Consider the following 15,586-nt stretch of genomic DNA (forward strand, 5'->3'; position numbering starts at 1 on the left):
CCAGCACTTTACATAAGTATAGTCGTACTTTTAGTTATTTAGTTCTTAGGCTGTTCGTAAAGAAATTACGAGAGTACCCGAAGGCAATAATGACTAGTAATTTCCTTACAATCTAGATTTTTATCCAAATTCCTAGTGATTTCATTACAACTACCCCCAAATTAGGTACCATCAATAACGTAGCTAGCGCATTTATGTCGAGAAAGGGCTTTCCGAACAGAGGGTTAACAGCTTTCGACCTAAATCCTTATCGCTTCCGGTGGGGGCTGTTTCCTCTGGGCACTCGCGACAGCCCTCCGTGGCCGTTCTGATGGGCCATTTGATTTATCGGCTCGCAACTGCTGGGGTCAACGGCCTAAGCACGGAAATTCTGTACAAATTCATGTACGAAACACATTGAGAGCCGTCATTTGTAAAATGTTTTAAAGAATAGTGGGTTTTATATGTAGGTGCTAATAATTCTGAATTTTTCATAGCTTTAATTAATATTTGAGCTATTACCATTTATGACGATTAGTTTTGACAAGGATTGTAGACTGTGGTTCAACGGATAATAAATATAAAGGGACGGCCGTAAGACACTATACTTATCATCATAGCAGTCATATAGCATCAGCGTGCCTGTTCGCCCTTAAAGTATCCCTATTTCTTAACTAATTACCGGTTAAATTCACCGGTTAAAGTGTTGAAAAATCTAACCTAACTCATGGGAAATGTTGTACAAAATTATAAGCGATTATTGATGGTTAAACATGCTTTCACCGGTGACATCTTTCAGAGGACATCAGAAAGATTTTCCAGATTTCATTTTGAAATTTTTTTTACTTACTTATTACTACTTATTGTTAAGTTGTATTAAACCAGCTAAATATACCCACTTCTATTTATTACCTCGCCTTGTAAGCACCAAATAAATTGAGGACAAAATTCAAACCTGTTTTTTGGTTTCTAATTTTGTTTTCTCAAGTTTTTACGAAATAGATGCTTATATAATTGTTTTTACCGTAACATTTTTCGAGAAAAAAGAGCCCTTTTTCTACATCTACTGGGCTTTGCATTTTTGAAACGTCAAGTAAGTATATTTCCAGTCACTCTACCACAGCACCGGTTCAGATGGCAGATAATAAGAGATCTTAACAATAGTTAATTGTAAAGTCCAAATCTCCTGAGGATGCTCCGGTTTCGAAACGAAACGTGCGTAGTGGGTACATTGCCGAAAGAAATTATTAATTACGCAATACAGATTCTCTTGCTTTACGCGGAGGATAGCAAATTAAGCTTAATTTTCATAATAGATAAATACGTCTGGCAAAAATTACTCTCCGTTTCGTGAGTCGGGTTATGCCCTTACTCCATGCCAGTAGGTCGTCCTACCAACATAGAGAGCATAATCAACAGGACAATACCTAAGTAGTTAATGCCTCCTTCACATTATTAAGACTATCACTTCGTCGATAAACTATAAACCCATCACGCGCCAAGTGGCCAAGGTGCTATTGTTCGGAAAGGGTGTAATTGGCGAGCGCGGCTGCGTATCCTGCGGAACTGCGATAGTATCGCGGATGAACCCACTTTGGGGTCCGTCCAACGCGTGTCAAGGAGAGGGTGTCTAAACAACTCATTATGGCGTATCCTTTTCATAAGAGGTAGTTATTAAATCAAATCAAATCAAAACTTTAATTATTTAAGTAAGAAATATGTATACAACAGAAAATACTTTTGTTGCGTTATAATCTTTCATATCTTTTTTTTTATGTATATATAAAAGAGAAAGTGTGTGGGTATGTTCCGTATAGGCTCCGAAACCGCTGAACCGATTTCAATGAAACTTTCAGGGACCTGACCTGGCAAGTAATCCTGTAAGATTTGGTGACGATCGGAGCACCCCTTATTTTGAACACTATGATGATATTCTTGTTGGGTGTTTGTTGGGTGTACATGGGTGTAGATAATGATCTTCGCCCGCTCGAGAAGAGAATGAATACGGAGAGAAATAAATGATTCAATATATTATAAGACTTAAATTAAAAATATAATGATGTAAGTTTATTGTTGAAATAAAATAAAGCAAAATCTAGCCCGGCGAAGCGGGCTGGGTACGCTAGTTGTAAATAAATAAATATACAATATAATAATTGCGAAGCAGTGATAGCGCAGTGGAATCCCAGCACGCAACTCTAACTTGTCTAAGTTATATGCGTTTTAAGTAAGTAATTAAAATATCACTCGCTTAAACGGTGAACGAAAGCATCGTGAGGTGAAAACCTGCATGCCTGAGAGTTCTTGATAATGTTCTCAAAGGTGTGTGGAGTCCACCAATCCGCACTGGGCCAGCGTGGCGGACTACGGCCTTAACGCTTTCTCATTTGGGACCCTTTTTTCTGGGGTTTCGACCAGGGTTCTTATCCGCAAAGACATGCAGACGTGCAGACGATTAAACATTCCGGTACGATGCCGTGTAGAAATATAGGGGTGTGCGTTACTATTCATCAGGTCTGATTGCAGTCAAGGGCTAACTGGTAGAAGAATAAAAAAAAATTGCACAAAAAATCTTTTCTAGTCAAATTATTATCTCTAAATCGAAAATTAAATAAGTATAGTTACATATCATGCAGCGTGGTGCCGGCAGATCAGAATACAGTTATCACCACCCCTCCTCTTAGCGCGGATGTCGTACGAGGCGATTAAGGGAATATATCGGAGAACGGGCAGTAGCGTCGTCTATGCTACTGTGCAAACTCGCTGGGAGGGGCCTCCAGTGCAGCAGTGGACTGTTATAGTTGATAACGAAAGGGTTATACAACTGACCTCGTCACACGCAGAGCAGCGCGGCTTCAAGTTCTCGGCGTGATGCCTGCCGCAGTAGAGGCGGCCGTCTTTCCAGAAGTACACCAGGTCCACCAGCAGCTCCTGGCACGTGCTGCACGCGAAGCAGGCGGGGTGCCAGCGCACCGACGGGCCCGCCCGAGCCGCAGACACGCACATGTCGCCCGCGGACATCGACTCCTCACACTGTTAACAACAACTTGGATAAGTATCAAGATAGAAAGATGTCAACCATCCAAAAGTAAGAGGTACCCAAATAACATTAGTTTGAAGCCTCTACAGCGGGAATTGCAATTGCATGGTCATAATTATTTTAAATTAATAGCCATAAGGAATGCAATTTCTCACAATTTAATAATGTCTTTAAGGATTCAAATGTAATAGAGAAACAGGTCTTGATTTGATCTGCAGTGATTTATTGTCAAGTCATTTTGTTTCGTTACGTATCGCGTGACTTTTTAGTGTGAACCACCCATGAGAGTCGTATTAAAAAAACAATCAAGCTTTCAATTTAAAAGTGTTCGACCTGTTAACAATCTGTGTATGAACTTTCCAAATGCCCTGCAAATCTTATGGGCTCAAGTCATTACTAACGACCGACAGTTTTAAGTTGGAGGATTCCCGGATTATTATGGTTTAAAATTAAGAATGGATGATTTTTGTTTTTAAGTACGAACCAGAGCTATTTGGACTTCAGCCAGCCCTTTTACAGAAGACTTATCGAGACTTCTGTTATTGGACAAGCCTTATGCCATAATATTATATTTGTATTGTCCACATAGTGAACAATTCATGAAACGTACTCGACCTTATTTATTAGAGCATAACATTATTTGGGCTGATATAACGTCGCGGACAATACAAGGCCTCGCTCCTAATCCGACTTCGCAGGACCTTTTTAGCAGTCGTACATGTTTTATATTTTGTGTATTTGTTTTACAATACTAAGCTGCACTGCAATTCCATCGGAATAGTCAGAAATCGATGGAAACCCGAGTATTGCTTTGACTATCAGAGCCACAGGTTTCACACAAGCTTTACATGCCAGTCCCAAGTTTTAATATAAAAAAATTAAAGAAAGAAAAACTTGTATTTGGGTATACACACAATAAAACTTAGCCTACAAAATAATTATAGGTACGGTGTAATCCCGAAATGGTCTTCACTCAGCATGTTTCTGTGTCTGTTAAGACCCAGCGCTGATCCTCCGCAAACCAGTCGTGACGTTTGGACGGTAGGCACTGACAGAGCAACGCTTAATAACTATGGATATAAATAAATAAATAATATACATAAATAATTATAATATACATATAAACTCTGGGTGTTTATATGTATATTATAATTATTTACTGAAAACATTCATATTCATCACACAAACATTTTCCAGTTGTGGGAATCGAACCCGCGGCCTTGGACTCAGAAAGCAGGTTCGCTGCCCACTATGATATAAAATAATCGAATTTAAAAGTATACAAATATATACATCTGTTACAAATATACAAAGGTTTGCTATTATTCATTATAGATATTTAAAAGGAGAAATTTAATTTTAAAACTAAAGTGGCTAAGGGAACCTTGGCTGGATCAAAAAAAAGGCACCCCAACCGCCATGTTATTAGGGTGCAATTACGCTTAAACTTACCATGGTGAGGTATATTGTCTTTATGATCAAAGAAGTGTTCATCAATTCAGTTCATCCAGGATCAGATTATTTAAATGTAAAGCTAGCAGTAGTTATTATGCCACACATCGCTGTGGAATCCCTTTCAACTGATTGTTTTGAATCGATCCTGCTTCATACATTCCATTCAAGTAGCTATGCGCAAACTGCGAGGAGTGATTAGAAAAATATGTCCTTTTAGTCTGAAAACTTATAATAATATTATCAACAGGTTTTATAACTGCAAAGATAGCCTGCTAAGAAACTTTGATCCATGTAACTGGTTGGACGAGCGAAGAATGTGTTTAACACCTAGGCTTTATGCTGGACGTGTTCCTGCCATGTTCTGTCCATATGCGATGATTTTCAAGGGGTGATGGGATACATGGTCCGCCAATTAATACTATAATAAAAAAAAAAAATCTGACCTTGGCTTCATTAAATTCCATTGCCAAAATCTGTACAAGGGTATAGATATTAAATATTGTATTTCCCCAAACACTGTACGGCTGGTCGGTGAGCACGTATGGGCGAGATGTTTTTCTGCTTTTTTGTACGTAATTTGGATTCGCGAGACGGCTCTATGCGCGCAATGCGGGCCCGGACACGTAGCGGCCTTCTTGGAAGGTATAATAAGGTTATAATGGCGGGTCCCGTATTGGTGTTGGGATGCCTACACACTGCCAGCATGAGAGTAGATATTTTTCTGTACAGAGTTAGTTAAAATTTGGGTATTACTAGGACACCATCAATAAGATAACTAACTATAAATTAAATAATAAATTTAAAAAACCCCATAAAAAATATGCAACAGACACAAACACACACATACTGTACCGAATAACAGGCACATGCGACTATATCTACGCTTCAAGTTGTTGGACACAGGTAACACTTAGGATGTGTCCTTTCATGCCCGGTCGAAGATTTGGTCTATTTATACCCGATGGTTTTCCAGATCTATCTGCTTTTTCCATCAATTATTAATATATATATATATATATATATATATATATATATGTGCAGACGCACTCATACATACATGCACACACACACACACACACACACACATACGTACACAAAAGCACACCCATGTTAAACTTATAACTCTTTGAATCGGGGCTAAAAAAGTATAATTAATATTTCACGAAAGTAATAGGTTATTAGAGTAATTTTTAATTAATGTGGCGTGACTGTACTGTGGGTACAATTAAAATGCTAGCAATTAAAATAGTAGATTAATTACAATAATTATATAATCACGAACCGGCCATGTCACTACCACTTCTACGTTAAGAGTTTTTCTGAGGGACAAAATTTGTAATGAAGAAATCCGTAGAAGAACTAAAGTCACCGACATCGCCCAAAGAATAATCGCCCAGGTTGAAGTGGCAGTGGGTGGATCGTGGATGCCGAAGAACCGATGGTCATTGGGACATACTTGTTCTAGACTGGATTGGTAAACGGTCTACAGACTGTGGGAGAGATGACCTTAAATTAATGGTGGTGAGTGAAGATTCAGTCTTAGCGGGCTAAGTCTAATCGGTACTAAGCGACAAACACCGGAACACTATATTGCTTAGCGGTACTTCTTTGTGGGTAGGGTGGTAACTAGCCACGGCCAAAGCCTCCCACCAGAGCAGACCAGAGAAAATTCAGAAATAATAAAATGTCAAATCGCCCCTGCCGGAAACGAACCCGGGACATCATACTTAAATTCACAGCGCCGTTGCGCCACGGAGGTCGAGGTCGGTCGTTGTGACCTGATGATATTTTTACCTTGGTAGCGGACTAACCTGTGAGGACTATAGAGTTACATTAAGCCAATTTTAATGACAAGGTTGCTTGGAAGCATCCGGCTCCGCTTTCAGCTCTCACAAGATAGAAAAATGAATGTTAAAATGCAAAATGTAAATTGTTGATGTTGGAAAAGAGCAACTGCTGAGTTTCTTGCCGGCTTCTTCTCGGTAGAATCTGCCTTCCGAACCGGTGGTAGAGTCACTACAAACAGACAGACTTGACGTTTCAATAGTGCTTATATTAGGCCTACTTGAAATAAATGAATTTTGAATTTGAATTATGAATTTTGAATTTGAATTATGAATTTTGAATTTGAATTTGAATACACCTAAACGTCCACTAGGCGACATAGTACCGGAAATCACTTGCAGTATTTATAGCGTGGTAACTTTCTACGCGACCAGATTCGAGAAAATACAGAAATTATAAAAATCCCGGACCTCCACTCATAAGACCGCAGTACCAATCAATGGGACAGGGACTTCGAATAAAGTCAGAGTCAAAGTTGAAGTCAAATATTTCTTTATTCAAATCACATAGTTGGCACTTTTGATGCATTCATTACATACAAAATGTGGTCATAGCACAGAGTAGTAGTGAGTAGCGATCGCGATAACTGCATTCGTAAACTTAAAACTAAAGCTACGAGGGTTCCAAACGCGCCCTGGAATATGACGAGAAGCATCCAAACATAAAAGAAGGAAACTTAACAAAGTGCGCACTAAAGCAATAAGGCAAACAGCGTAATGTCCGACATCACTTATCCGCTTGGCCGGCTTCCAAATCGATTTTCCCGAGACGCTCCGATTTCGTGCCATTTCGTTCTTTACATTCCTTTCTTTAGGAACGAATTCTTCAAGTTACTTCGAACTACTAAATATTTTGGTATTTTATAAGCGCAGCGATCTCTAGGACCCGAGCGAAATCTAACGCTGATCGCGCATTTAATACTATCGCTTAAACGATCGTATAACTGTAACCTAACATTGTATTTAAAGGAATAGAGCATTTTGTGACAGCTCGTTCGGTGAGGTTCTACATCCATGCTTATGTCAGCCCCTAAATTGTGGTTGCCCCTAAATAACAAGCGTATGAGGCTTACCACCGACGCGTCTGCTTGGTGGATACTGAGCGTCACCTTATATAGGATGTGTTCCTGGCATGCCCTGCGAATTGTGACTGTTTATGTACGTTGGTTTTCCAGTTATCATCAGGTAGGCCATCTTTTTGCATGTTATCTTTTGTTCTTTTTCTTTTTTATCAGGGGAGTATAATTCGCGTGCAGTATTCCACTGTACCATCGAGTAGTCACAGAATGTGTGTAACATGAATGTAATAGGTTTCTTTTTTATTTGACCACTAGCGCATTAGCTATAAGTGGGAGGTCCAGGATTCGATTCCCAGCAAAGAAAATTTGGAAAATTCGCAATTTCTATATTACCTCTGTATGATCTGGTGAGAGGCTTTGTCTGTGGCTAGTACCCTACCGCCAAGAACGTGCCCCCAAGCAATTTAGGGGGCACGTTCTTTGGGAGTCGGTTATGTGTATAATATATGTAGTTTATAATTATAATAAGAGCCTTTATTAACAATCTTATAAATTACATTTCAAATTGTTCCTGCCGTTTTTTAATATCATCTTCCCACGTTCGATACTGTCTACCCTTATTTCTCTTTTTATATTTTATATGTAGGACACCATTCCATTGTTTCTTTTGCCCATTTTTCTGTCTACCTTATAATATATCTACCATATAAAAAATCAATAAATCATGTAGGTAAATTAAGGCCTTGCTTGGCTCAGTCAAAAATAATATAGATATAAATGTTAGATGCAATACATATTGCGTGTTTTGTACTTGGACTACCACTAGTTTATCGTATTTTAATCTTTACGCATATCTAAAAATTTATACGTATACTTAAGGTTAACGTGTGCAGTAGAAGTCACCTTGGAATACTGATGGAAAACTAGTATTCAAAGTCAACTTATATAATAAATGAGCTTACTACTTGCTGCTTAGTTAAATCGCAGTTGATAAGAATTGTGAAATTACTTTATACTTTATAACCGTATAAAAACGTCTGTAAGTTAATGCAACTAATATCATTATAGGTTAATTGAATTTGCAAACGCTATTTCCACCTTTTTCTTCTTGGATTTAAACTTCAAATTATCTCTTCAATTAATTTGTCATTTGCGAATCGGGATATTTCTTTATTTTCATATTACCCAGCGAAGTTACACCTTTTATTTATTTAACACAAAAAAGTTGTTATATCACAAAACATTTATGACAAAATATCATTAGCATTTTTTTTACCATACTTCTTTGATCTTTACGGACATTCGCAAGAAATCCTGTATATATATCCCGTAATAGTCACGTAGTCTCTTTACATTTTTTTAATGGAGAAGGCCAATACAATCAAAGCTAACTATCCACTTTAATGAGAGATCTGCAGTACTGTTTGCTTTCCCTTACCTACTATAAAGTAATCTAAAACATACTTAAAGTACGAATAATTGAGTAAGTAGCAAAGATTAGTTATTTACCGGGAATGAACCTCGGGTATTCGTCCCGGTTAATAATATCAAATGTCGTGTCGTCTCCAGGATGCAAGGTAAATAAATAAATTAATAAACTACGACAATACACACATCGCCATCTAGCCCCAGAGTAAGCGAAGCTTGTGTTATGGGTACTAAGATATCTGTTTAATATTTTAATGAATATAATGCACATAAATACTAATAATATACAGATAAACACCCAGACACTGAAAATCTTCCATGTTCATCACACATACATTTCCACTTGTGGGAATCGAACCCACGGCCTTGGGGAATCGAATCAGAAAGCAGGGTCGCTGCCCACTGCGCTAACCGGCTGTCAAAAAGGTAACTCTGTGCTTAATTTTATTTAAAGCGGTTTAACCGAATATAGGAAATAAATAAACCGACACACTATTACATTTAGGTATAAAACCTACTAGTTCGGTTTAGAATAGGTGCCTAATTTTACATCGAAGAGATATAAATAAAGTGTATGAAACGCATAAATGTAATCGCGATATATGCCCATATCCTCGCCGCGTAGTTGGCAGGCGGGGCACGCACCCCCTGGCCGTATCCAGTACACCATCGCTTCCACATAGCTCCGTCTGGGAGCGCAGACTCTCGTGACTCACAGTTCCGCCCATACCCGGCCGAGGCATGAGCGAGACGCGTTAAAACGCGATACACTTCTTGTCTGGTGGGAGGCTTTGGTCGTGGCTAGTTACCAGCTTAATAACAAATGGTAAACGTTGTGGCCTTATAACTGGGAGGGCCCGTTTTTTATTCTCTTCAGAGGCAACTCAGATAGTTTTTGAGAGCTCCTGTAACTCGTATACATAGTTTTGGAACGCTCCTATATGATGCCTCATAAAAACCGATTAGCGGTACTTGTTTTATATAACTGCTAAACTTAGCTCGCTACCATCTTTGGCGGAATTAGTTTGTACCACCAGGTGAGATTGCAGTCAAAAGCTATCTTGTACTGGGACAATAAAAAAGAAAACTTTGCATGCCCGTATCCTCAGTGACGTGGGGTTGGCACCACATGTCTTAATCTGAAAACCAGTGCTGCGCTTTTAACTCCTTTGTCACATATTATTTTTATACTTTAACAAATTTATGTAATGTAACATTTTACACAAATGTGTGACAATAAAGACGACTTTTCTTTCTTTCTAATCAAACTTAAGACAGCCCGCTTTTGAGGACATAACTTTCAGGCAAACTGGTTTCTTAACGATGATTTTGTTTACATTTTAATCAGTTTATGCTTCTTTTAATATATATACAAATAATATTATTTGTGAATATGAAAGAAGACTTCTTATTACTAGAACTACAGGTAGGTATAGCTTCCTTTTTCATGTAATCATTCGTTTTCACTTATAAATTGGACCCTACACGACAACCGTTCATACGTTATTGTTGCAGTAGACTGTGGATTATAATCAGACGCCTCGCGGATTTCCTTCCACTTGCTTTCCATTGCTTTATAGTTTATATGTTTTTATTCACTTCCCTTTTAAATGAGGTGCTAAAAATAGATGAAGGTGATCTGCTCGTTACATCCCAAGAAACATTATGTTTTATGTTATACGCGCTAAGCAGACTCTGACATTGTTATGTTCAAATTTAAATTTTATTTCTTTCCTATATTATAAACATTTTTAAAACTTCAAACCTATTTGTTTGTCATTTTACCGACGCTTCGGAAGGAATAACCGAAAAGTTGTCAAAAAACTCAGCGATTAAACAATCATCATTCTTTTGTTGACAGCCGATTGGCACAATCAAGATCGACCCTGCTTTCTGCTTACAAGGCTGTGGGTTCGATTCCAAAAACTGGAAAATGTTTGTGTGATGAACATCAATGTTTTTCAGTGTCTGGATGTTTATCAGTATATTTTAAGTATTTATGGTACTCATAAAATATTCATCAGTCATCTTAGTACCCATAACACAAGCTACCGTCATAGTATTTATATTTATTTTTCTAACATGTGGGACATGAGAGTTGAGTTGACCCGTATAAAGCCTAAAGATCGACATTGGAAACCACTACAAGGAAATGCGTTGTAGCAACAAACTCACTGACAGCATAAAGGGATAGCGAAACTGAAGTAGAACTGGGACGATCATCTCGGTCACAGAAATCACCATGGCGACGTCAGAAACAATACATTTATAATCTTTACGATTTTATAACACAACAAATATCTTTCTTTTTGAAACATATGCAAGCACGCCACTGAGTCCATCAATTGTACCAAAATTTAAAGTTAATTTAATTTCAAATAGGCCTAATATAAGCACTTTGAAAACGTCAAGTCTGACTCTACCATCGGCTTGACAGGCAGATTCTACCAAAACTCAGCCGTTGCTCTTTATAATTTGCTTGAGAGAGTGGACAAGCAACCTTGTCACTAAGTAAGTTATATAGCCATAGTCGCCTCATACGACCATGGAAAGAGGAGGTGATAACTGTATTCTGATCTGCCGCAACCACACAGCATCTACATTACTTATAAGCAAAGCAGAAGCTACTCCGTATTTTTAAAATCAAATGGATTAAATACCCAATGAACTTATCAATTTGGAAGACGAGATACAGTAGGCTATGACTAACACAGGTTGTTTGACTTTCACTGCCATTGTGAGGGACGTGATGGACCGGCATCAGCTGAGCGCCGGAAACGGACGTGACGTCACGGGCTGTTGTCGTTGGTACAGGTTACACTATTTCCATTCAAGAAGCTAGTTTTAATTGATAGCGCACGTTTCGTTAGTGTGTATTTTCTATAGGTAATATATTTTGATAACATTATATTTTATGGCCGAACAGTATATGAGCTATACATGTGACAGGTAAAGGAAATTGCATACAATTTTACAATAAACTACCCATTGATATCTTGGATATGTCTCTTAAAAAGTTAAAGTTTGTATTAAACGTAAGCTTATAGAAAAGTCTTATAAAGTAGATCATAAGTGCCATCTATGGGCCTACTTCAATATAGATATTTTTTTGACTGTGACTTTGTGGTATTATATTTGAAAATTTCATATTCAATTATATTGATTAGCTTTTAAAGTAAACGAATGTTGTTCTTAATTTTAGTTCTTATTTTTTATTAATTCATTTTCGTGGATAGCTTTATTATCAAAATTGACAGAATGCAAGTTCGGATTCCAGCCAAGCACCTGAGTTTTCATCAGAATTTGTTTATATATTGGCACGGAGTAAGTACATAGGTAGAAAAACCCCTCGGAAATCCGGATTTCCGAGGCCATTAGAGTATAGTCTCAACACGCTGCTTAAATACGGCTTAGGTTATTAAATATCGAGAGTTAATAAGGCAAAGGTCGGCCATCTAAATAACAAAATATCAACTTCATAGAACCAGCCATCATCATCATAGACGAAAAATAAGTAATCATGTACCTCGCAGAATAAAACAAACAGCAAACTCTATGACAGATATACAAAAACCAACACAATCGTTTACGAGATGATTAAAAATACATTTTGATGATACAGGACCACACATTCGAGATGTTGTTAAATGACTGTATTTAGATAGAAATGAAAAAAAAAACTAATCACGAGTAGAAATTACGTTGTCGGCGTTAACCTGTCGAAACTGCGGCAAATCAAACACTGATCACCGAAGACCCGCCTCCTGACCATCTCCCGTCTATTGGAGACTTGAAAGACGCCGACCGACGAATGGAGACAATCAAAACAATACGAGATTCAAAGGAAAATAAACTCTATACGACATAACTGAAGGTACGGAACTTGAAATTGTTGTTAATTAATGTAGGCGTTGTGCAGACGTAGCAATTTTAGTTCAAGCACCTCTTTTATAATTTTCGTTAAGATTGTTGCTTCGGAAAATAAAGAGCCGATGGTAAGCCACGACAAGGGTAAATGGGCAAAAGTTAGGAAGAGGGAGGAATTTCGTTCGACTCTTCACAGAAGCCGTGAATCTACTAACTTTAATTAGGTAGTCATTCAATTCGTTATTAAAAAACTAAAACCAAGTGAGTTTAGGGTTCACGTAAACGAATCTAACCCTAAAGGCTCTCTCTAAACCCTAAAGGATCTGTAATATGGTTTTTCATTTAAAAGAAAAACATTTCGTATCTCGCGGTGGTTGAAGATGCGTGAATGAACTTTCAAATAATGAAAGTTTAATTTTATAATTTACTTTAATATTACGGTCAGTTACATGTAGTCGATTAACGAAACTTTTAAATAAAATTGCTACGCAGTTTTTAAAAATTTTTTACAGCAAGATTCGTGTTGCAAGTAGATCGAAATTGCCGAGTCTGTAAAGTGCCTTAGTGATGAATATTTGGTAAAAACTGGTATCATAACCTTATGGAAGCTAAAGAAAAATATATTCTACGTATTATATGTTTAGTTGTAAAACTCAAATCTCAAAAGTGTTTCTGATGATGTGGACACGGCAAAAACGGGTAGTGGGGTCGCGGCACTCAGCAAACAGTTCGGCGACGTAATTACAGGGCAGAGTTTGTGTGATGTTAGAAGAATTATTGCGCAAATATTGTAGTTTGGCTAATTTATCTAACAGTTCGGACCACCTGCGTCGAGGGTGTATTAGAGTTGCTAAGTTGCTTTATATTATATCTTTCGTAAGCAGATATAACATAAAGCAACAGATGACGAAGTAGATGACGAAGTAGAAGACATGATTAAAAAGTAATCCGGTAAGTTCGTCAGGTTATACAGTAACTTTAGGTTGTTATTTAGATTTTTTGACAGAAAACAAAATACCTATCGATTTTAGGCCCGTTTAACGATCCCTTCTTTACCCACTAAAAACTCTGTGTGTCACGTGATGGACCCATGTATGGCGGTTCCCGACGTCATCGGCAGTCTGGTCGCTACCGAATCCTTCAGGGCTGGTTGACTATCCTGATAAATTCAGAAATCATACCCAAGCTGGCGTTTTTAAAAGTGAAGTCCTTTTTTTAATAACAATACAAAGCCCTTGCCTGTAATCATACCTACTGGTAAGCGATGATGCTAAGATGGTAACGGGATACTGTATTAGGGGAATGGCAGTTCTATTAAACGCATACCCTTAATTAATTTCTACGCGACATCGTACCGGAACGCTAAATCGCTTAGTTGGTGGGGCGGTAACTAGCCGCCTCCCACCCACCAGAAGTTCAGAAATTATTCCAAATTGCCCCTGTAAGGAATTAACCTAGACCTAGATCTAGAATCTCTAGAATTTAAAACCACGCCGCGCTCACAGCAACGACAGTTCGTGAAATTTCCGAGTAAGCGGGAGAAAACATACTTATTACACGTTGGTGGGTGGTCCACAAACGGCACGTGTTGAATATTGGATATGAATCTATTTCCATTCGCTCTATATATTTCCATGCAACCTGTATATTTGCGTAAATATTTATAAAAACAACACTTCAATAGGATCAGCTTTTGGGACTTTACATCCTAGTTCTCTACTCTAGAATTAAAATAAGATAATATAAGAATTAAAAAATATGTATCGAATATAATTCACACCACTTTTCGGAACGGAATGTTGTATTATTTTTTTACGTACACCAAGAGTCCTGCTGTGCTTTGGAATCCAAGTAATTCGTAATCTATTGACATGCAAGTTAATAACTGACAAAGAGAGCTCCAATGACCGTCCAAAGAGAGTTAATTCAAAAGTTTGTCATGTATAACGGGTAATGGATATTGAAAAGTGAGATATTGGAATCGGTCCCGGATTGTTTGAAGCGGGTAAGATGCGGCGCAACGGAGTGTTGTCACGTATCTCCGCTCCCGGGAGGTTTGTGTAAAGAAAGTTTCTAGGATATTGACAAATATGGGACTTTATTGGTATTTGCCGTGAAATTTAGCTATCCGGTCGCGTGGTTTCGGTTTACTTAATACTTGATAAATAATTTAGTTTTTTTCGAAATTTTTCAGTAACCGTATTTCCCCAGGGGCTTTAAACAGTCCTATGTATATTTTTATCCTTTCCCCGGGAATATAATTGTTTCCTGCCCATGCTAGCCGTGTAGGCCACTTCAATATAAGTAATATTATATTAACAAAATATAATATTACTTGTATTGTAAGCATCAAGGTTAACACCCTGAAGGTTTTGTAAGCCAAAGTCGCGTGTCCAACACCTATAAAGAACAATGTAACTCAATGGGCTGGCTTATTTAGACTGTGAAAATTTACGGTAACTTATTTATTTTTGTCACTGACTTATTTCATTAAATTTATGTCTGTCTAAAACATCTTAAAATATAGTAATATACTGCAAGCAAAAAATGTACTCAAACTTTATCTATATTAAAAAGTATACTATAATATCGAATATGAGTTAGTTTGCTTGGTGCAAATACTCAACCGAAGATCATAAAGTTGTGCATAGAGAACATAGAGTATCTTTCTTCTAAAAGACCTACTGATTCAGAGGGATTGAAAAATAGCTTATGAGGAGGTTTCGAATTGATTGTCAAAATTTACTTAAACGCGAGCGGAACCGCGGGCAAGAGCGTAGGAGAAAACGTGATCCCTAATTCAGCACCATCGTAAGCAAGTGGTAAATTTCTTAACGTCGTGAAAAATGTACTGGGGACTTACTTGCATCGCTTAAAGCAGTAATATTTTAAAATGACGGTTGATACTTTACTTGGCGTCCAAGAAATAAGGTTTATAATTCTGAAACACCAGC

General features: G+C 37.7%; 1 protein-coding gene across 1 annotated transcript in view; it reads right to left on the reverse strand.

The window, feature by feature from the left end:
* Positions 1–15,586, reverse strand: part of LOC120633378 (protein prickle-like) — a 198,641-nt gene that overhangs the window by 16,398 nt on the left and 166,657 nt on the right. Inside the window, exon 5 of the mRNA XM_039903581.1 lies at positions 2,809–3,012. Coding sequence (XP_039759515.1) covers positions 2,809–3,012 — 204 coding nt within the window. The remainder of the gene's footprint in view (positions 1–2,808; positions 3,013–15,586) is intronic.

The sequence above is a fragment of the Pararge aegeria genome, chromosome 21, assembly GCF_905163445.1.
Source record: "Pararge aegeria chromosome 21, ilParAegt1.1, whole genome shotgun sequence".
NCBI classification, from domain to species: Eukaryota; Metazoa; Arthropoda; class Insecta; order Lepidoptera; family Nymphalidae; genus Pararge; species Pararge aegeria.